Source organism: Periplaneta americana, chromosome 4 (genome assembly GCF_040183065.1).
Source record: "Periplaneta americana isolate PAMFEO1 chromosome 4, P.americana_PAMFEO1_priV1, whole genome shotgun sequence".
NCBI classification, from domain to species: domain Eukaryota; kingdom Metazoa; phylum Arthropoda; class Insecta; order Blattodea; family Blattidae; genus Periplaneta; species Periplaneta americana.
The window spans coordinates 140,810,665-140,835,908 of record NC_091120.1 but is presented as its reverse complement, the minus strand read 5'-3'; the positions used below and the strand labels follow the sequence as shown (position 1 = coordinate 140,835,908).

The 25,244-nt window shown below is 35.8% G+C and overlaps 1 protein-coding gene across 1 annotated transcript in view; it reads left to right on the top strand.

Moving 5' to 3' along the window:
- LOC138698230 (enolase-phosphatase E1-like) overlaps positions 1 to 19,411 on the top strand; it is a 30,194-nt gene extending 10,783 nt beyond the window's left edge. The window contains exon 2 of the mRNA XM_069824032.1: positions 15,799 to 19,411. Coding sequence (XP_069680133.1) covers positions 15,820 to 18,189 — 2,370 coding nt within the window. The 5' untranslated portion in view covers positions 15,799 to 15,819 and the 3' untranslated portion in view covers positions 18,190 to 19,411. The remainder of the gene's footprint in view (positions 1 to 15,798) is intronic.
- Positions 19,412 to 25,244: the final 5,833 nt, after the last annotated feature.

Sequence of the window (25,244 nt, the reverse complement as noted above, 5' to 3'; positions counted from 1 at the left end):
TTCAAGTTGATTTAACTCAATACTATCTTTTTGGACTTAATACCTTTTCCTTGTAAGCTCACGATATAACATATAGAAAGAAAGAAAAATGCATAATAAAATATGAATAGTAGATCAAAATAAATGAGACATACAAAGTCGCTCTACAGGCACAACCCACTGTAGGCGCTGCAGTGAGTATGAAACTTTACCACATGTGCTTGGGAGTTGCCCACAGGGAGAAGTACTCAGAATAAAACGTCACAACATCATACGTTCTATGATCGCAGATGCACTTCGATCCAAAAATCTAGACGTTCACGAGGAAGTTCATTGCATTGCACGGAGCAATCGTAGGATCGATATCATAGCTATAAATAGGAATAAACAGACAGCCGAAATAATTGATCCTACGATCAGATTTGAAATCTCAGCCACTCAACCATCTGAAGTGAACGAAGAGAAAAAATAAAATCTACAAGCCCACGATTCAGTACCTATCAGCGAAATACAACATTGAAAAAATCACAGTTACCGGTCTCTTCTTTGGAGCGAGAGGCACCATTCCGAAAGCCTTTGTAAAGTGGAGGGAAAAATACAAGCTGACGAGAGATCTTCAAGATGCCATCGTCACCACCATTATATAATTTTTTGTAGCGATATTTCGTCAGCATCTTAATGGCGTACATTCAATTTAAATTATACTTGGTTCTATTTTTTTTTCTTATGTCTTAATCACTTTTGTCTGAAACCTGTTTATATAATTTTTTCATTTTAAATTTTATTGTGAGCTATTCTGTGTGGCAGGGCAAACCCAAAATATTGGGTCAGACCAATAAATTAACTAATAATACAGGCAATAATAATAATAATAATAATAATAATAATAATAATAATAATAATAATAATAACAATAATAATACTTGGGCGTAAAAATTAAACTAATCACTTAACGTAAAGTCATTTAATTTGTTTAATTACAGTTTTTGCCTACTTCTACTAACAAGATCTTCGAAGCCTATTTTCATCGAAGATTATGGCAGCAATAAGATACCACGGAAGCAGACGTCACTCAATGGATTTCTCTGAATAGATTTAATTGATTTCATGAAGAAAAATGTGCACTCGCAGACGGAAGTACTTTCAGATATTATGTAAGCAAGTCTTCTAGAAAAATCACTCAACTTAAGAAATCTTTCACTTGGCACAATTTTCCAAAATAGTAGTCTTGATTGAAATAACGGATCATTCTGCAGATCACACAAATATAATTAATTAAAATTGTTCATTTTGTTATGCAATTTCAAAATTAATTGGATTATTGAACGACGTTACCTGTGGGACCTCATGCTCTCGAAATCCACAACTATATATAGCATAGGCTAACTATATATTCAAAACAGGAACACTTTTATCACGTCTTTACACGACCAAAAATATATCAAGTTTCTTCAGAAAAATGTTATTTAAAGAGTTTCAGACTATTGATGAAGGTATTAAAATGGGAAACTAAGTCTGAGGTAGACTATTTTCATTTTGTCCTCGAATTTTCGTTCATTTCATTGATATGTTGCGTAGGCCTAATGTCTGTTAGCAATGCAAAGTTGAAATCGAACTCTGAATTCTGTAACTTTACTCTGATAGTTTCGATGACTTCATGTTTAGTTTCATTCAGGAGTTCGATCATGTTCTTCCCCAAAGAAAAATCCGTCATCATATTCTAATTATAAACAATAATGAATACTGTGCATATGTCGAGAAATTTGTTGTCAAAACTAACAGGCAAGTAATAATAACAATAAATAGAATTTATTTTTTAACTTAGCCGAAGGCTTCACGTCACTGTTCTGTTTCACATCGATGGCTAAGAAGTGATACCTTGTATCTATAAATTTGCAGGTGAATTAAAAAAAAAAATGTTATAAAATACATTTTTCTCAATATAGACAAACATTTTATATATGTTCCTGCTTTGCAAGATCTTTTACTTGAAAACAAAATATTTATTAACTGTCCAATTTTGTGGACATAATAATGTAGATCATCATCATCGTCGTCATCATCATCATCATCATCATCATCATCATCCACTAGACCTACTGGTCTGTTGCGAGATCGTTGTCCGGTAATGTAGTACTGCCTTTGGTCATCTTTCTGTTGGCATTCTCTCGACATGCTGTTTCCAATTAATTCTGTAGTTTTGAAGAAAATGTAATATAGATTGGATGGTCAATTCTTTCAAAATTTCTGTATTTCCTTTCCTATTCCAAAGTGTGTACCGCGCCGTTTTCCTCATGAATTTCATTTCGTTGGTACTTATACGTTGAACGCCTTTTTTGTCAGAGTCCAGGCTTCTGCTCCATAAGTCGTGCTAAAATATTATACATATTTAATCTGGTATGTATCTGCACTAAATTAGATTTGAAAATTGAATTAATAACGCCGATAATGCAGTTAATCTAAATAATAATATAGTGAAACTAAATGACCATTTTTGTAGGTATCAATTCTTAGCCATCGATATAACAGAAATTTGCCCATTAATTTCTAAGGCGTCGGTCTGAAACGTTTAGTTGAAACAAAAATATGGAACATCGACTTTTCTGAGTAAAGATAAAATACGAATCATAACACTGACAGGACTTCTACATGAATAGAAGTTATCTTCACCGAGTGTTCAAATGCACCTGGACTACTTAGGCCTACTTATGAACATTCTGCTCCATTTTAGTGCTAAAATATTGTACAATTTTAATCTTGTATGTTTCTGTACTAAATTAGGTTTGAATACACAAAATTCAACAGTTGAATATTTTCCAAAATAGTAACCCACCTCATCGAAACACTACCAGCGGCCCGGGAGCTTCTTCTTATTATTTTTTTTTTCAAAGAACGTCTTTGGTTGTGCAGTCTGTTGTGACTTGGCCAAGCGTCCCTCTGGAGTAGTCAAAAGTGGTGAGGAGTTGTAGTCCAGTCCTGGGCATAAAGGGGAAGGAAAAAGGAAAAGAGATACCCCCGCCCATGTCCTTTCCGTTTTACCGCTTTAGAAACGAACACATAGTAAATCACTGTGCATCAGTGGTGGATTTTAGGCGACCAGCGAGAGCCGAAAGCTGTGATGCATGCCTTATACAGGGACATCATTTTACTTTTACTTCAATTTTTATTGTACCTGAGCTTTTGAATGTACTTCCCTCCCACCCCTCATACTAGTAAACTTCCATCCGTCCTCCATATAGAACCAAAACCGCATATGCAGTCAAAGCCGTCTTACCGTCACAGAAGACTATACAGTACTGAATGAGTGAGTATGGTATGTTCCAGAAATATGGTCATATTCTCCAGTGAATAAAATGCATTTATTATGAATCATATTTTTGCACAGATACTGTGTCAGTTTGGTTACGACGCTTCCCATTTTCCCCCACCCGTTTCTACTGGTCCCTCTGTAAAGGCTAGTGGCTGGGTTATCTTAGCTCTTTTCTGAAAACATTTGCTGTTAGAAATTGGACGTATACTTGATGCTGTGTATAAAGTGTTTAAAATAATTTAAATAAAATTTTCTCGCTAAGTAAGTAACATTCACATGATTTCCCCCCTTTCTACGACCCTGCGACATGAACATTTGGATGCACAGTAGACAGCATGTCTGGATAAATTTATCTGTGCGGAGCGGGCACAAGTAAACATTGAATTTACAGTACATAAGGTACTCTGTTATACAGTAGGAACAGAATAACAAGAGGCGCAAGATTATGGCCCACCATGTCGACTGATTTGATTGTTTTGCATTATTTCTCTTGGAGTTACTGTAAAACAGTTGTGTTTGCTAAACATCCTCACTTACTTACTGGCTTTTAAGGAACCCGGAGGTTCATTGCCGCCCTCACATAAGCCCGCCATTGGTCCCTGTCCTGAGCAAGATTAATCCAGTCTCTTTCATCATATCTCACCTCCCTCAAATCCATTTTAATATTATCCTCCCATCTACGTCCCAGCCTCCCCAAAGGTCTTTTTCCCTCCGACCTTCCAACTAACACTCTATATGCATTTCTGGATTCGCCCATACGTGCTACATGCCCTGCCTATCTCAAACGTCTGGATTTAATGTTCCTAATTATGTCAGGTGAACAATACAATGCGTTCAGTTCTGTGTTGTGTAACTTTCTCCATTCTCCTGTAACTTCATCCCTCTTAGCCCCAAATATTTTCCTAAGCATCTTATTCTCAAACACCCTTAACCTATGTTCCTCTCTCAAAGTGAGAGTCCAAATTTCACAACCATAAAGAATGTGATGTTCCTAACCATTCTACAACAATAAAAGAAAGAATTACATTCAAGAAACAATACATTAAATTCTAGAAGATATGCTTGAAACGTTTTCGATAGTATGCACAAAATAACTGAAGCTGTATCGAAATGAACGGCCACCATTTAAAAAAATGTGTTTAAATATCCATATTATGATTATTTTTCAATTTAACTTCATTCTCTATATTGTACGCTAATGGGCTGTAGAAAGTATAATACACACTGCATTATGAATACGTTGGCATGGATAACTCAGTTCGTGAGTAAAAACACTTATTGTTAACACTGTACTGTATTTTGATTAAACAAAAACCTAACGAAAATTATCGATCTCAAAATTGTGATATTTCCTAATTTAAGTAAATGGATGAACTGCTTTTCTTCCCTCCTATACCTAGTAAAGTGATTTATTTGTATTTTACGCCAGTATCATTGTACTCCAGTCGTGGAAGGGGGTGGCAAACGGTGTTTCCGGTTCTCAACCGCTAATCCAAAGGCATAGCCAGATTAATATTATAAATGTTAGTAAAAGCAAAATGGTGTCCCGGTACAATCCGTCACTCAGCTATGCTTGTCTTCAGGTCTACTCGTATCGGTCAGATACATAACTGTCTCAGCCGGGAAAAGTGGAGTGGGGAGTTAAGGGGTAGTCTGCAATATCTCAATTGAAGCATTAACGCCCAGGCCTGCTGTAGTCGATCACGGACAAAAAGACTGGGGGTTTCGTGTTGAGGAGGGAAATGAAAGTACGCTACACATCACACACGGGAGAATAGAGGCACGATGTGAACACTGCGAAAGCTATTAGCTCACTCACCCTACTCCAAATACCTTCATTTTTCATACACCTGACCGATGATTTTCTCAGACATTTTCACGCGTAAACGTCAACCAGTTGTACAGCCAGTGTCAGCGTTTCTGGCGCGTGTCCTTGAGTAAAAAGCCAGTCAGTAAGCACTTTTTGTCAGTGCAGCTGAGAACGGTACCACCCAACACTGACTGCTCGAAGGCAAGACACTCACACTTTGCGTTTCTGGGGCGTGTCCTTGAGTACACTGTCCAGTCAGTGGCATGTTGCCACTTCGGCTGAGAGTGGTACCACCTCCTAAACAGATGTGACGCCAAAAATCTGCTAATCACATTAGTTGTCAGCTTTCACGCCCACTCTGGCAAAGGTAAGATACTCGCTCTCAACGTTACCATTACTTATTTCACATGCCAGAAATGGTGGTTTTGGTTATACCACCATAATGCTTAGTGCAAAAGCACTCCTTTCTTCTGTTCGGGGTAGACCTAAATCTATTTCTGTACCTATCTAAAAAAAAGCGTATATGCAAGACATACCAAAAACCTAAACAAACCTGTCACTGATCCTAGACATTACAAACACTCTCTTTCTATCTATGTGTCTAGCTATCTATCAAAAAACATGTATGCAAGGAATATCAAAATCCTGAATAAATCAAACCTACTAGCCTGTCACTGATCCCCGACCGCACGAAAACTCGCTGAATTTTTTTCAGATATACTCGTATGTATAGGAATATTTGTAAAGTTATACAATCTCTGTTTTATATCATCGTTAAATAATTCAACACAAAATCAGACATCAATCCCGTGTGTTGTACGTAGGGAGATCGAATTCAAATGAAAGTAGCTCTATTCGTTAAACTATGGTTTACTAATACTACAAGATCGCTATTGGTTCGTCTGTAAGGAACTCAAGTGTTTGTGTAGAAGACGGGGTAGGTCTAGAACAGAGATGAACTCACACTCGCTATCTGCTATAGCCTATTCTTTCATGAAAGACTCGTCTTCATGAACATTCTCGGAACACATCGCAGCAAGACAGGTCAGCATGTGTTTTGTTTTTAGTGTAGTCGCCGCGCTAATCACTATTGTTTATACAAAACATGGCAGCGGTATATCAATTCAATTCGCAGAAGACAGAAAAACAAACAACTGTTGGCTCATGATGGGAAACATTGATATGTTTTGAATAAATATATTATTAATTTATATAATTCATGTTGCTAAAGAAGATTAATTTACAAGAATTTAACTCTCATTGTTGATTCTATGAAATTTTAAATAATCGAATGTTATGGAATATGTGAAAGAGAAACTGAACACACACAAGTCCACACCTATGGAGTAACGGCTAACCCTTCTGGACACGAAACCAAGTGGCCCGGGTTCGAATCCCCGCTGGGACAAGTTACCTGGTTGAGGTTTTTTCCGTGGTTCCCTCAACCCAATATGAGCAAATGCTGGGTAACTATCGGTGCTGGACTTCGGACTCATTTCACCGACATTATAACCTTCATCTCATTCAGACGCTAAATAACCTAAGATCTTGATACAGCGTCGTAAAATAACTTACTAAGAAAGAAAAAAGAAACTGAACACTTCACTGTCACCAGTTAGAAGTAATGGTTTGGGTCTCAAAACGAATATTTGTGTTCACTACATTACGGGCTGCATTAAGCATTTTGGTTGTAACATTCGGATTTATTCCGTTTTTGTTTCGATATAATTTCCGCTTGCAAAAGACAGTTACTACGCCTCCAAGCTAAATCTGTGTCTGAAAAGAATGTGAATCACCGTTCCCTCTCCCTCTCGCATTTGCAACCAACGAATAAAAACAAAGTTGGTAAAGAGGTGTTTACTATTCGTGCCAGCGAGTTGTATGAGATAGTGGTGAATATACGTGTATAGGAGGTGCTGAAAATGTTATACTCATATAAATACTGCGTTGTACCCGTATAATTAGTTAATTCTGATAGACTATTTTATCCAATTTCAGATCGTCTTCACATACAGTGTATGCTCAATACTGTATAGTTAATTATTGCAATGAGGTATGCCTCAACTAATAATTTTGCACCAATATGCCTGGGTTAAATCTCTCCGGAACCCGAATCATGTAAAGGGAAGTGGGTAGGCGTCGCATACATACATGCATGCATGCATACGTACGTACATACATACATACTCATACATGCACACACACATACATACATACATACATACATACATACATACATACATACATACATACATACATATTACTAATATTAACATTATCCACCGTATTTTTTACACGTATTATATATGAATCGGGGACTGCAGAAACAGCACGTCATGAAAACAAAATTTTTCAATAGGCACAAAAAACGGTATTACTGGTGATAGACCACATCATTGGCTATAGTACTGGTTTCTTCAGACAGAAGCCTAATAGATGTGTCGTTTTATACCAAATTTATTGGAATCTAATGAATTGTCAATGAAATAAATCAATATATATATATATTAGTTCACATGTGCTGTTTCTGCAAGGAATCAAAATGGTAGTATAATAATTTCAGTACAACTAAAGTTTATTTGTCAAATTAGGGATATAATGTATGCATAGGGCTACTGCGTACTTAATACATAAGTTCAGCACATAAATGAACTTATTTCTCCGCAATAGGCCATTGAAGAATATTATTGTAAAATTCTTGATATTCGTGTGGTAGGCTATGTAACGCATTACTTTGCGTATATCTTTGAATTGGCACGATTTTGTCTAGATATGCCAATGAAGAAGGTAAATATGGTATTCTCCTTTGTACCTACAAGCAAACATTCTTTTGGGAGCAGATAAAAAAAAAGATTGTCAAAAGAAGTGCTTACACAAATTTTGGCCACTGGAGCGCAATTACGAAGGCCGTAAAAAATAAGTTTCCCTGGGGCCGTTTACAGAAAGAGAACAAAATTTCATGGAACGTTTTATTGCAACATATATAGGAAGTGTTAAGTTATTTTTTAATGTATTCACCACCAAAATTGAGACATTTGTCATTCAGTGGGATCAATTTTTGTATCCTTGTGTCGTAGATGTCTGCCGTCTGGAATCGGAACCAATGTGTCGGCACACGTCTTTGACATCAGTTGTTTCTGCGCGCTTCCAGAATTTCACAGGTCACCAAATGTGAGGCAGCTATACTGACATAAGTATGTGGTTCCTGCATGGAATGATAGCCCTATATCAACAGTCCATGAAACTCGAATAAACTCATTTCGCCACAAATAGTGACATGTGCTGTTTCTGCAATCCCTGATTCATGTATTACTTCACTCATTGCATTCTCTTTTGTAACATGACGTCACTCACAGATGAAACTGTAAGTTGAATGCTACAACGAGCTACTAGCGCTCGTCTCTTGCATTCACGGGACTCAAATTTAATTTGAGGGCGTAGTACATTCCTTAATTTTGTAAAATGATCACAATTTGAGAACTTGAAGGATCCAGACAAGCTGGGACTTGCAGCAACAAGAAACATTTACATTACGACTGATGATGACAATGAGTCTGGAATGTGGCATGTTTTGCCTGCCATCAACTTTAACGAGTAACTATGTGAATGCCAGGGCATTACCGCATTCGCAGTCGCTTAGAATCATCCGAACAAAAAAATCATACTGTAACAAAGTTGCTATTATCTATCACAGTGATTTTTCCGGAGCTGTCAAAGTTCGGAACTGTGACGGCAAAACGCTGTCACACTCCATCTCTAGCAACAAGTGTCTGGGTAAATCTCAAAAGATTTAAGTGAGAGGTCTCCAAATTGTGGTCCGCGCAACTGAGATGTGTTTTCAAATGGTATATTAAGGTAGTAATATGATTATGTCTCGTGACCAGAATATTGTACGAAATGGGAATATAAAAATTGGAGATTTATCCTTCGGAGAAGTGGAAAAATTCGAATATCTTGGAGCAACCGTAACGAATATAAATGACACTCGGGAGGAAATTAAACGCAGAATAAATATGGGAAATGCCTGTTATTATTCGGTTGAGAAGATTTTGTCATCTAATCTGCTGACAAAAAATATAATCATAATCATCAATAGCTATCAGGGTTTAGGCCATTTGGCCTGTTCCGTCTCAGGTGAAAAGCTGGTCTCTCCATCGCTTCTTCGGGCGTCCACGATCTCGGTATCCAAGGGGTCTGTAATTTAATAATCTCCTGGGTAGTCTATCATTTGGATCCGTAGAACATGCTCATGCCAGTTGCTCCGATACTTGTGGATTGTCTCTGTAATGGCTGCGATATTTAGTTCTTGTCGGATGTCTTCATGACAAAAAATCTGGAAGTTAGAATTTATAAAACAGTTATATTACCTAGTGTTCTGTATTTTTGTGAAACTTGGACTCTCACTTTGAGGAAAAGAGATTAAGGGTATTTGAGAATAAGGTGCTAAGGAAAGTATTTGGGGCTAAGAGGGATGAAGTTACAAGAGAATGGAGAAAGATACACAACGAAGAACTGCACGCATTGTATTCTTCACCTGACATAATTAGGAACATTAAATCCAGACATTCGAGATGGGCAGAGCATGTAGCACGTATGGGCGAAACCAGAAATGCATATAGAGTGTTAGCTGGTAGGCCGAGACGTAGATGGGAGGATAATATTAAAATGGATTTGAGGAAGCTGGGATATGATGACAGAGACTGGATTATCCTTGCATAGGATAGGGATCGATGGAGGGCTTATGAGAGGGTGGCAATGAACCTGCGGGTTCCTTAAAAGCCATTTGTAAGTGAATTCTATCATGTTCTCTGATTTTATAACTTGTAGGATTTCTTATTTATGAAACTATTAAGGCAATTTAAGAGGAACGAGGCTGTCTGAGAAATGTATCTTGGCTTGAATGTTTTGTCTATCTTTCTGCATTGTTAGCTCTTAAAATTATATAAATTTCAGTCGTCAGGTTCCAACATGATCAGAGTGTTAACATTCAGGATAAGACTGAAGTAATGATAAGAAATTACGAGTATTAAACAAACTTCTGTCCTCACAGAATTGAGAACGTAGGATTAGATTCATTTGCTATTCTCAGCTACTTTCCGATTTTGTTACAAATGTAGGCCTAAAATAGTATATTGATCGACTGAAATTTAACATAAGAGAATATTTTCCTTTCTGCAATAAAAAACAGACGAAAAAATGGCAAGAAATGTTTGCTCGTCAAAGATGATGATGATGATGATGATGATGATGATGATGATGATGATGATGATGATGAGGAGCTGTTGGAATTATCTTCCGATTCGAGCTTCAAAATCGTGTTTGCAATGGGTCTATGACGTTTCGCCACAAATGTTCCGTTACCGGCTTGTATAGTCGCTGGCAGTTGGTTACAATGAAAATTTGGTCACAATACCTGTTGGTTACAATAAGTTGTTCACAAGTATTTTTTCGTAACATGTGACATGTTTGTTACAATGACAATTTTGTCACAGTACTACTTGCTGCCAATATGAACGCATGAATATTGTAATCTTAAAAATTATATTAATCTTATGTTTTAAATATATAAAAGTCAAAATGTCCTCCTACGTTATATTCAAGAGACCTTAAGTATCCTAATATATTATCGTTATCTTTGTACTCCCCATATTTTTCAACAATTCTCTGAATTATTTTGTCTAAGTCAATGTATGTCTTCTTTTTTCTTGCGTGAAGGTATGCCACTTGTCATTCTTTCTTTTCCACGTTGATTTCTGCCGTCTCTCTCTCTCTCTGAAAGAGTGCTATAGGTATCCTACAAACAAAACTCAGCTCGAACTCCTCGCGCCGTGCATGCTATACCCCTCTTACCCTCCTGCAGTAGGCTTGAGAATATGCTGGGAACGGGAGTGTACATCATCTGCGCGAGACAGTCACGCCCGCTGGTTTCTGCGCACTGAGTTTTCCTTGTTGGATGCCTATAGAAGATGACACAGTGAGGAGTGCGTTTTTCCCATTAAAAGGTTAAGCCTATGCCAGGTGTTGTTGTTGTTCTTGGCAATTCCATTAAGGTCGTATCATAGCACTTCCATATGTTCTGTGGGAAAAGGGATTGTTGTCTTCGACCTCTAATGAAATTGTCTTCCACATAATCGAAAATGAGAACAGTTCTTCTTCAGACTATCCATCACGAAATATGTAGGCCTATATACAAATTTTGTTTGAATGAAATGTAAAACCGAAACTGTGGAAACATTTGTACAAACTTTTTTGAATGGCATGTGAAATAGTGTCCCTCGCCGTGGCGTCGTGGTCTAAGGCATCCTGCCTAAGATTCCCGTTACGGAATGCGAGCTGGTTCGAGTCCTCATGGGGGAAGAAATTTTCTCATGAAATTTCGGCCAGTGTATGGGACCGGTGCCCACCCAGCATCGCGATGCACTTGGGGAGCTACGATAGGTAGAGACATTCGGTTGCGAAAGCCAGTTATAACGGCTGGGGGGATCATCCTGCTAACCATACGATACCTCCATTCTGGTTGGATGATCGTCCACCTCTGCTTCGACATGTGGGTGTGAGGCCAGCCGCCGGCTGGTCGGTCTGGGCCCTTCACGGGCTGTAGCGCCACGGATTATGTGAAACCATAACTGCGGAATGATATTGTTATACAAAAATGTAATGTGTTACGAATCGTCCGAAAAACAAATTCTAATGTACTACGAATCGTCCTAGTGGCGAAAAATTTATGACGAATGATCCGGATCCCGTTGTACAGGGATACGTTGTACAGGGGTTTTCTCCGGGAGCTCTGGTTTCCCTGTGACATTCCAACAGATAAGTTATCCGTCATGATCTTATCTTATCCTTATGGCGCACACTGAGCAATTGCTGTCTGTAAATTGGCCTACAGAACTGGTTTGACAAGGGGGAATCACGAATAGTCAAGTAGCCGCGGCCACTGTCGCAATTTTTGTTGCATATACGACCATGTATCCAATATATTTCCTGAATTCCAATACAACACTTAGGCCCGATTGTATGAACTCGCTGACCTACGATCGAAAAATGAATAGTTCAGACACACGTTACGATATATAGTACTAACCTTGGATCAAGTGCTCTAAGTATAGAGTGATCTAAGTACACAACATCGGTTCGGCAACATAGCTAGTCAGCTGGTATTACAGTTTCATGATCACACCGTCATTTGTTTCATTGTAAAGAAATGGCTGAAAATAAACATAAAAAGGAGCGAGCAAAGAATTTTTCAAAACAGAAAAAGATGCATGTGTTGAAATCGTTTCGGGGAAATATAAAAACACAATCGAAAGCAAGAAAAAAGATGCGGCGATAATTTATGGATAATTGACTAGATATTTAAATTGCCTTGTAGATTTAATTTGTCCTTCAAATAGGCCTATGTTAATTGGAAATAAGTGTTTCGTTTTTATAGGAATCAAACTGTGAAAATGTATAGTATACAAAACTCTGAAAGAGAGTATATAGAATAATGAAAGCTATTTATTTCAAACCGGGACGAAAAGGAAATATTGTAATTTAAATCACAACTGACGAGAAAGCATCAAGTAATAAATATAAGTTGCAAGGTGGCAAGTAAATATTATAAAAACAATATGAAACGAAACTGTTGCTTAATAGTACATTATGCAGCGAGCCTATAATGGTAGTAATTAAGACGTGAGTATGTTTATGAAACGAGAGCAAGCGAGTTTCATAATTTTCATACGAGCGTCTTAATTACCATTGTAGGCAAGTTTCATGTGACTTTTTATGCTCGACCATATTTCTAACTTGAAATTATTCATAAGTATTCATATTATTCTTATATGACTGGGGAGCGGAAGTGACCTTGTACAATATCTCGTAAATTGTTAGATTTGCGCAGACGCGAAAGTATTGATTTTTTCCGAGGAACAAATGTCATTGACCTTGATATAATCTAAGGAGTAAAATGAACATTTATCTTGATATAACCTGGAAATTGATTTAGACATTGAAAAACGAGATGACAAATTGAATTTATTTGAATATTATTTACAATTAACGCTAATTATTATAATAACAGAACATAACCTTCTGCGACAGTATTGGATTTCCAGCCTCCGTGACGTTTCGCTAGTTGTCTTTCGATTGCATATCCGAGAATAATCGATACTTGCGCTTTCATATTGCTACAATGGTGTTTTCTGATTGGTGGAAAACCTGAACTTTAATGGATAAATGTACTTTAATGAGGTCCATTAAAGGGCTGCTACCAGGTGTATAATTACTACATTTCGGCATGGTCGAACATAAAATATTGACACGTTAAATAGCAATTTTAACCAGTTGCAAGCCCTTACTAATGGATGCTTGCGTAGCATACTAAGAATATTCTGGCCGGATTAAATGTAAGTTTCTGGATAAGAACTACATTAGAAATTCGGCAGAGGAAATGGGGATGGGGATGTCTGGGACATAGACTTATCCAACCTCCAATCGATATAGCCAGATATCAACACCGATACGGCCATGCAGCAAGCCATCATGAGTTCATGAGGTGGCTTCAGGGACTTGTCGCAGATTTCTTCTATGCCGGCATCGATGCTTGATCTACCATTGGATCAAGTGTTTGTACGAGTACAAGCATGGTGATGCAAATAATGCGTACCAGTACCCTATCACTATATATCAGTATATCTGCCTGTGAAATAAAGTTTGTCCAAACTGGAGAGCACTTGTTACATTAAGCACCCTCATACTATGTTTTACCTCTGATTGAGGTTCTGGCTGATAATGTAGTTACATCTATTATTTATCAGGCAGTAATCGCATTTGGCGATATGCGTCAGAAGAACAACAATTGTTTGTAGGCTATACATCTGAAATTTGACTAGTGGAATATGTAGCTAATCGGCGATGTATGCAATGGAGAGGGAAAGGAACTGGCCGCCCTACCTCATCATCTCCTGGCCTAATTGCCTCATAAGTGGTGCCTTCTTGGTATCACTTGTGAGGTTCAGACCTATCTTCGGACAGTTGACCAAACAACAATACTAAGTGTTAGCAATGGTCTTGAATTTACATTAGTCGTTGAAAAGAATTTCTAGAAAGAAAAATATCGGTTCTGAATTTTATTGCAATCACAGTATTGACATAAATATTGCATTCAAAGTTGACGCATTTTAATGAATCTTAAAAAAAAAGAGGCGATAAACTGTAATCAGTTTCGACCTGTTATTTGATAATAATTATATCTTCATAGATATGATTAAAGCAATTAGAGATTCATTATTTATGTATGGTACAATTCTTACATTAGTTAAAGCCTTGATTAACTGAATTCTATGCATAATATGTAGCTTTATACAGGGTGTTTCGTAATTGTTATTAAAAACTTCTAGGGGTTGTAGAGAGGACTAAGTAGATAAATTTTTGAATGGGAACCCATGTCCGGAAATGTATCGTTTCGATGCAAATTGTTGAAGATCGAATCGATTTCACATCTCCCACTCCACTAGAGACAATGAGATCTTCCTCCGACTCTACAGGAGTCTCATAAACAAGGTTCTTCACGTGGCCCCAAAGGAAAAAGTCGAGGAGTTAAATCTGGCGACCGTGGTGGCCAAGGATTTGGACAACCTCGACCTATCCACCTTTCCCCGAATGTTTGGTGGAGATGTTCGCGGACGGCAAATGAAAAGTGCGCGGGTGCGCCATCGTGTTGGAACCACATTTGCTTACGTAGTGCCAGTGGCAAATCTTCATTGATGTGAAAGCGGACACCGTAGAACTGATTGTAAACAGAAGACACACGATATCAGGGGATTTAGTTTGCGTACCGTGAAACGGAAAATTGTAAATCGAATCGATCTTCAAACTTATTTTGCATCGAAACGATACATTTCTGGACATGGCTTTCTAATCAAAACTTTATCTACTTAGTCCTCTCTACAACCCCTAGAAGTTTGTAATAGGAATTATGAAACACCCTGTATGTAATGAGTTCAATTTGATTTCAGGAATATTCATGGACTAAGAATATGGAAAAATACAAAGAAATAACAGAACTGCACGAAGAACACTTTGAATCTCTTGCACCAAATGAATCCTCATTATTTCTCATCTTAAAATTTCTCATTATTTCTCATCTCAAGATTATAGCATTCCTTGTTAGATTTTTAATTGTTAATTTTACAACTGATATTTTGATGTTTTCTTTTATCTTCTATACTAATGGTAAAGTGACACTAGAAAATACTCCACTAACTGTTACAATGCATGTAGGCCTATAACAGTAGGCCTACATTGTAACAATAAGTGAGAGGACTGTCAGTTTCTCTACAAAAATAAATGTAATGATAGTGGATAATAAAGGTTTCCTTTGGAAAGAAAGTAAAATTGAATAGCCTGCCACACTAAGTTTCTGACTTAAAATAAACTTTCTATTTCACTCTGTTATTAAGATAAACAATATCATTAACGGGTTTTGTACCACGTTTCCCTTTCATGTGTAGGCTTCTCTGACGGCTAATCTCCGTTGGAGCATTCCGATATTTAACTCTCCTAGTCACTAGCTTATCCTATCTTCGAGGCTAATATATTCTCTCTCCAATTTCGAAATTAAGTTCAATTTTTCAATATTCTATAAAAGTCTTGATTAACTGAATTCCTTGCATAATGTGTAGCTTTATATGTAATGAGTTCAATTTTATTTCAGGAATCTTTACGGGCTAATAATATGGACAAATACAAAGAAATAGCAGAACTCCACGAAGAACACTCTGAATCTCTTTCATCAAATGATTCCAGTGATAGTGACTTACCTGAACTACAAAAAACACCACCTGAAATGGAACCTACGTTATGTGAGAAGTCTTCAGGAAAATTTGCCGAAATAGAGAAAACAGTCCCAACCGTACAACACGAATCTGGTGCTGTAGGAAAGGATGAAGAACCTGGAACTCCGGCTAAGTTTTCGAAACTTCAAGAGCAATTATTAGATACAGAGGAGAATATCCAGCTTGAAGAAACCATAACTTCAAAATACAACTTAAAAATAAATCCATTGGCACTACCACAAAGTTCTGATATTTCTTCGACAGACCAAGAAACACCTGTTGAAAGTCGAATTACACTTCATGAATTTACTTTAACTGCTAGCAAAGTTATAATGCCAGAAAATTTGAAAACTTCAACTGTAGATCCGAAATTGAAGCGCACAAAAATGGATGTAAGTGATGAGAAAGCTACAACGTCCGATGAACATATGATACCTGTAATTGCACAACAAAATGAACCTTCTTCTTCGTCAGAAGTAAAAATTCAACTGCAAAAATTAGTGGACCGTCCAATTACTTGTATTCCAAAATCATCAGTATATGATGAAAAACCAATTGTGAGTGAAGAGGAAGACGCAATTCACTCCGAAGACAAAGACATTCAATCTGGAGTAGTGTACGCTTCAGCTCTAATCTCGAAAGTGCCACCTTTTCAAGTGGAAACTCGTAGCGAAGAAGAGACTGTTAAAGTTGAAAAGAAGGTAGACATGGCTGGATTTCCGGCTCAATCTGAGGAAGTAAATACGATAGAAAAATGTTCAAATTTTGAAGAACAATCTATACAAATAAAAATTCCATCAGAAAAATTTGAACACCCGACTCTGTCTGAAGAATATACATCTTCTCTCGAAGACAAAGCCCCAAAAGTTGTAGAACTGCACGCTTCAGCTCCAGTCTCGAAAGTGTCGCCCTCTAAAATGGAATTTCGTACCGAAAAAGAGACTGTTAAAGTTGAAAAGAAAAAAGACGTGGCTGGATTCCCGCCCCAATCCGAGGACGAAGCTAAGTTAGAAAAAAGTTCAAAATTTGAAAAACCAACTATGAAGATAGAAATTCGGTCGACAAAGTTTGAACACACGACTCTGCCTGAAGAATATGCATCTCCACTCGAACACAAAGCCTCAAAATGTGTAGAACTGCACGCTTCGGCTTCAGTTTCTAAAGCGTATACCTCTCAAGTGGAAACTCATAGGCAGGAGGAGGATGAACCATCCATGCAGATAGAAATTCCGTCGTCGAAGTCTGAATATCAGACTGTATCTCAAGAAGTTTTATTTTCCTCCAAAGACAAAGCCTCACAATTAGTAGGACTACATGCTTCAGCTCTAGTCTCAAAAGTGCAAACCTCTCAAGTGGAAGCTCGTATGCAGGAGGAGGCTGTTAAGATTAAAAGGGAGTTACATATGACTGGATTTCAGGCTCAATCAGAGGAAGCGACTAATTATGGAAAACCTTCAGAGCCATCAATGAACATAGAAACTCTGACGGAAATGTTTGAAAAACTAACAATGTTAACCGAAGGAGAATTGTCGACAACTACTCTTCAACTGGATGATCCGAGTACTGCAAAAGAGTTGTTGACGCCGTTGTGTAAACGTTCAAATACTTCAGTTCAGAGTTCTGATTGCAGTGAACTTGCACCTCTACCTACAGAATCACCTTCAGAGATTTCCTTAGCTGTGTCGTTGCCTTCAAACATCACGCGATCTCAGAGTATCTCGCCTGTCTCCCTGCCTACTACACCTGAAACATTAAGTTTGTCAGGAGATACCATTGATTCACTCGACAAAGCGGAAGACTCTGACAACAATCAAATTTCTAGGCCATCAGATAATCAACTTGCTCCTGAACAACAGGGGGATGTGGCTGAATCTGAACAGGATGTGGTTGAACCTAGTGCTGAACAATATTTTGCTGGACCTGATGCTGAACAAGATTTGGCTGAATCTGGTGATGAACAAGAGTTGGTTGAACTTGGTGATGAACAAAACTTGGCTGGACATGGTGCTGAACACGATTTGGCTGAACCTGATATTGAACAAAATGTGGCTGAACCTGATGCTCAGGTTGTTAATGGACTAGAAGACTTAAGTCCTCCCCCTAACGAAGATATTTTGCTCAATGGAGAAGGCCCTGCCATATTTGATGATCAACCTCCAAATATTCAACATGAAATTGGGATTAACGTGATGGGTGACATTCATATCGACTTTGGTCACTTTGATCTCCCGGATTACAGTGATAGTGAGGGAAGTTTACATAGCAATTAGTGATTACTATACGTATCAGTTTTGAGTGGAGTACGTGTATGCTTGGTATTTCAGAATATTCTATGTTCATAAAAGAAATTAAGCTCACTTTAATTTTAATAGTTTTAAATATATTAAAATTCCTTCTATATAGTGTGTTTAGGTAAAACAGTCTGCGACAATACCGTGAGCAACATTACATGAAATCCATTTAACTGTATTTCTTTTCCAATTTTATGTAGAATAACATTTCAATGAACAGATAGATTTGGAAACTCTCATCAAAATGACGTAAAGCTTCCGCTTTCATAAACGTTTAATTCACAAATTTTACTCTTATTAAAAGAGCGAATGTTTTTATTCAAGAATTTCATTTCATGAATTGAGTACATAAACGGTAGCAGGTAATGTTAGGGATGAAAGTTCCCACAGCGAACATATGAAGTTAATTAGATACGTTGCGTATTTTACAACTCGTGTTGTTTACATTAACTCTCCATCTGTTTTGGTGAAGTGCAGACGCGTTTGTCATCCCTTTCCTTATTCATGTGTTTTTGCCAGTAATTTACTTTTTATAATGTTATAATTGCCTTAAATTACTTAGTTGTGATTATATAAAGATGGTGATTTTCTGTAATTTGACTTAACACAGACAAAATTCGGATCCATTAGTGAATAAGATATCTATAAATAAAGCAAGAAGAAAGAAGTAGTTGAGATGGATTTGTATTTTGAAGAATTCTGTAGCCTCTTTGGGTATGTTGGTACAGTTAGGAATGAAATAGTTGTGGTGACGTGGTTTACGCAACATTAAGTTAGACTTGATCCTGTATTTTGATGGTACTATGCCGAGGACTTGCGAGAGTGCCGGTTTACTTGTTCACTTGTCGCAGGAAGTGTGAGTGTATTGCGTTACAGAATAGTAAATGTTCAGCGATATACAGCCGCAGCTTGTGTAAAACTTTTGGAAGGATTTGAAGTTAAAAAATGAGACAAATCAGTTGTTAGCGCTTAGAAGGATGAGAATTATTCTGTACCTAGGCTTAATTATGATAATAGGTGTTGGTAATTTGCTAGGAGTCGTTACATATATAGCATTTTTGTATTAACCCTGTAGTATTTATTTAAGCAATAATTAATCAAATGTTAGGTTAGGTATATTTAGGTTTAGTGAAAAACTGATCTATGTACGACGACTTCTCCTAGCAAATTGCTGATAGGTAATCTATACTAATAATAAATCTGTAGCCGAAATTTTTCTGATAATTTCCGATTTTCCAAAAATAATTGGTCCTAACATATATAATTAACCACCCTGAAACCGAAAATCGCTTTTTTGAAATTTTTGTTTACATGTCTGTCTGTATGTTTGTTACCTTTTCACGCGATAATGGCTGAACTGATTTCGATGAAAATTGGAATATAAATTAAGTTCGTTGTAACTTAGATTTTAGGCTATATGGCATTCAAAATACATCATTTAAAAGGGGGGTTATAAGGGGGCCTGAATTAAATAAATCGAAATATATCGCTTGTTATTGATTTTTGTGAACAATGTTACATAACAAAAGGTTCTTTAAAAATAATTTGCGATAAGTTTTATTCCTTGAAAAATTTTAATAGGACTGATATTTAATGATATAAATGAGTTTTAAAGTTAAAATAACTGCCATCTAAGGCCGTGTAATGAATTAAAAAACAAATGACTTCGTCTATAAGGGACCTTGGACAGCAACAATCGAAAGCTATGAAAGATAGCCTACAGAGAATGTTTCTGTGTTTGTATGAAGTAATATCGGAAGCTAAATTAACCGATTTGTATAATTAATTATTATTTCACCATTGGAAAGAGTAGTTTCTCTAGATGGACATAATGCTATAATGTTATTACAGTAACGTCTGACATAATATAATATAAAAATAATATAATATAATATAATATGTAATATTATATAATATAATTTAAGTTATTTGAAGGGTTCAGAACCATAGTGGGCCAAGCGCCATTTACTGAATACATAGAAAACAAGGGTTAAAATTAAGTTATCACCATAATTCAATGGAAACCTATAACAAGTAAAATAAAATATACACATTAAATCTAAATGATGTCAATCTTCATTAAACTATGGTTGCATGTAATAAAAATTAAGAAACATGTTAAAGGAATTGCCATTGCACCAAATGAGTGTCTCTGGACCAAAATGATCGGATTTTAATTATTTGGATGCAATTTAAATTAAGTAACACATTAAACGATTTATCCTTCTATCAAACACGAATGTTCCTTGGATCAAATGTTCTATTTTAATTATGTAATTACTTTATATTTATTTCTAACGGGTGTAGCGGAGCGCACGGGTACGGTTAGTAAATAATATAACATAGGCCTTCATTACTTACGTCAGTATAGCCTACCTGTGGCAAGACAGGAATAAGGAAATTACGTTATAATGCCACGTTAATTGGGTTAGGTTATATATAATATAAAAAACTCATGGTAGTAGAAGTTTAGGAACATGTACAAAACACTGATAAGCTTGGATCAAAATATTGCTCTGTATAGTCAGGTGACAAAAACAAATAAGGTATAAGAAGCTTTCACGAAAGAGACTTTCCTCATTCTCTTCTTTGTAGAAAATGGTGATACATTTAAAATAAAAATTGTGTACTTTGAGTGTCACTAATTTTGTTGCAGTATACAACTTTGTACATTCGTAAAGTGTCAAGTAGGCCTATAAAACTTTTCGATTGTTACTCAAACAAGAAAATGTTCTTTCGACATCACACGATGTTATCGGTGCGAAATTGAGTTCTTTTGTTTTCATTACAGGCCCTAATATTGTGCCTGTTCACTATTTATTTCTTATTGAACTTCAAATATTTTCATATATGCAGGAATTTTTTCAAGAACTTTTCAGTTTTAGTGCAACTCTTTCATTGTTACCAACAACTGATCGTACAGAATTTAAAGTTACTTCATAATGCGAGGGTAAGTATTTTGTACGAATGGTTAAGGAGTCTGCAATTTTCTAGACGTATAATTTTCAATAAAGTGTTTAAAATGTGGATTCTTTAGTTTACAGAACGGAATATTAGCACATAACAGCGACAGACACATCCGAGATCGACTCATTAAACAGTTTCAGTTGCTCGATGTGTCTTTTAGAGTCACAATGTTTTTGTAAATAACTATGCTTTTTAAATTTTATATCTAACTTACACACTTTACGTCATGATATATTTTCGTCCTTGATTGAAAAATAGTCATTTCCGAACTCTGTCACAAGCACATGCAAAGTAGCAGATCATATTGGCGCCATTTTAAAACACCTGCACAGTACCTTCATTAGATTATAATCATAACTGAACTCCGTACAAAAGACTAGCTCAACTTCCTGTTTCAAAAGTTATACCTACATTCTACTTTGCAACTTAAATTGAAGGATCCATTTGAAACATTTCGACGTCTGCTAATAAATGAAGTTTAATATTGAAATTGACATGAACTACGAGATTTGATCATTTCATTACAGTTACAGTTTTAATAATAATGCTTGATATAACATAACGACACAAACCATTATTTTGTAAAACATAATATATAATCATGTTCAATACATTAATAAGATACATTCAGAAGTAATTAATCTTAATCACAAGGTAATATTTGTATAATTTGAACCTGTTCTAATGTCCATAATTTTTTATTTTTTGTGTTTCTATAGTTGTTTTAATTATTGTTATAAATTGAAGTAGATATGAATATTGGTTTGGTTTTAACCATCACACAAATAAATTAATTCAACTCAACTGTTGTTTATTAGTTTATTTCTTTAATTTGTGTATATCGTTTTTAATATGTTTATTTTAAGATTGTTTATGTACATATTTAATGGTTATTGCGATCACTGTAAAATAATATACCGCATGAGATAATCTGAGTATGAGCCTGAAGATGCCAAATAGGCGAAAACGTTAGCATTAAATCTTTTAACTTCAATGAAATATTTATATTTATACTATAAATATTTGTTGTTGTTTTTAAATATTGATAAGTCATTTCGACTGAACGTATAAAATAAATATTCTTATATTATATTATATTATATTATATTATATTATATTATATTATATTATATTTTGACTTTCAGAATACTATCACAATGCTCTCTAAGATCCTTACGAAAGGTTTACTTTTTAAACAGAACATAGGTATGCTGTGTCGAAACAACCTTTTAGAATGCAGTAAACAATACAAAACCGATACCCATTTAACTTCGAATGAATAAAACTTTTTACGCGACCTGTTTCCTTTTGCATATTAACATGTAGGTACATCAGTACAGTAAACTACAAAGTCATCCTATAGCCAGAGTTCCTTAAACCTGTAGCCGCCTGTAGGCAATGTTTTGGTGTCTCAACTTTGTTTCCTAGTAATGTGTTTACCCAACTTCTCAACCGTAGATTTTTTTTTCTTCTTTTTGACTGTTTTAAAATTAAATTTGTTTATGTAGCTATTTTTTTTAACAATTTGCAATGATTCTGATATTCTTTGTTTTAACTAAAATTTCTACAATCGGTTTCCTCCTTGCAAAAGATCTTTTCGAATGTAAATTTACATTTTTAATATAGATTATTAATTTCACACTCTAATTCTTTATTGTTTTATTATTCTACTTAGTTCTTTAAGGTTTAATAATTGGGTGTTATTTCACAATACGGAACACCAGGCGGTTAGAAGACTGCACTGCATTGAAAATAAGAAACTTAAACTCCTTGGACATCAGCTGATGTGCCAGTATTCAGACAGAAGTTCCGGAAGCTGTGACGACTTTACCGGTAGCGCTAAGTTCACCTTATATTTCACATTATAAAAATACTCAAATAGTCTACATACTGTATTTCACAGCTATATTGGAGATGACTTTACCCACTGCGTAAACATAGCAGATTAGTATGAAATTCGTAGAAGTTGTTTTTTAATATTCATATATCTGTGTCAATTTTAAGAGGTAAGTTTTCGTCTTTATTTACTCCTTGATATAAATATCTTAATAAAACTTCAACCACGCAAACTCCTCAAACGATATCTTCGTTCAAAATGCTGCTCAAAACTAATTAAATATTTTATTTAATGTGTCTGATATAGGAATAACGTTTTCGTGAAGTGCAATATTAGAATGTAGTTCTAAACCTGAAACGTTTTTAGTTGTATTTCAATGGCAAATATTCTAAGCATGTAATTTAAACTTGTTTTATAGTAGAACACTTTATTTTTTTCTATTTAGGAACACGGTATAGTAATTTTACAATGAAAGACTATGAACTAACTCTATCATAAGATATATTAAGGAAACTCAATTTCATAATACATAAATGTTAATATTTCTTGCAGCTTCTATGAAAAACAATTTTTTTTTCATCATTTAAGCACACACAGCTTTTTTACTATTATCCCTATAAGTACTTTCTTTTATCTATATTTACCAAAGTGTCCTCCTCTTATTTTACACTTTTATGAATAAAAATATATTTTTAGTAACGAATAATTATTTCTTCGTATTTTTTCCCCATTTACATCATTCCTCTTTCCTTCCTCTTTCAATATTACGTTCCTCATGCAATTTTCTACTTTCCTTTCTTTGCATCTAATCTAGCGAAAGACATACGTTTTCCCAAATAGTGGATCTGCTATGTTGAGTGAGCGTGGCACTAACATGTTTCATGCAATTTGCACTAGTAGTGCAATGTTCGAACATGTGAGGGGATATCAAGATACTACAAACTTCGCCGTACTCCATAGACATCCCAAGAGTACGTGGAAGTGAAGCATGTAAACTAAAATAACAGAGTCCATTGAAAACCGGTAAGAGGTCGTATGTTCGGTTCATGTTTCCAGAGTCTCTGTGTTCTACAAGGCTAGAAATGTTATCGATTGCAAAGTATGTAGAATTTAATGTTTGGTTCCGCTAACGAACTAAATTTTAATACTTCCTATCTCTTTATACTAACCTAATACCAGGAGACAAATTTTATAGGAACTACGAACCAAACAAATTTCGGAATTACAGAGACATATCAGAGCAATAGTAAAATGGAAACAGTAATGTAAGATGAACACTGAATGAATAGTACATTATGCAACGAGCCTATAATGATAGTAATTAAGACGCGAGTATGTTTGTTTATGAAACGAGCGCAAGCGAGTTTCATAATTTTCATACAAGCGCTTAATTACCATTATAGGCAAGTTTCATACGACTTTTTATGCTCGACCATATTTCTAACTTGAAATTATTCAGAAGTATTCATTCTATTCGTATCTAACTGAAGAGCGGAAGTGACCTTGTGCATAGCTCGTAAATTGTGAGATGTGCGCAGATGGAAAGTATTGATTTTTTTCCGAGGAACAGATCTCCACATTGACCTTGATAGCCTATAACCTTCAGAGTAAACTAAATATTAATCTTGATATAACATTGAAATTAAATTAGACATTAAAAAACGAGATAACAAATTGAATTTATTTTAATATTATTTACAATTAACGCTAATTGAAGCGTGCATTTCCATAACGTTGTAAGTGCCGAAAGTGGGAGAATCTATTTTTTCACATATATCAGTTGTAGGTGTCTGTTTGAGAATATTACGAAATATTATGAAGAAAGTGCTGCTCCAAGTAATAAAGTAGTGCACTTTCAGGTTGTGCAAGTTACAACGTTGTATGTACAGTATAAAACTATTTTTGCTCCTACTGTAAACTTTACAAATTGGCACTTACAACGTTCTGGAAATGCACGCTTCAATTATTATAGTAACAGAACTGACTTTATTTCAAATGTAGGTGATGTATTGTGCAATTGGTGAAATGAATTTGCGGGAATGTGCTTTGTGAAAGGCTGGAAGATGACTGTGAATTGATGTTAATTTGTGTGTTGTTTTTTCGACTGAGTTTAATATTGTATTTGATATTTCAATTTTATTTTGGATCGATTATTCAACATGACCTTCTGCGACAATATTGGATTTCCAGCCTCCGTGACGTTTCAATGTTGTGATGTCGCCGCCAGCGT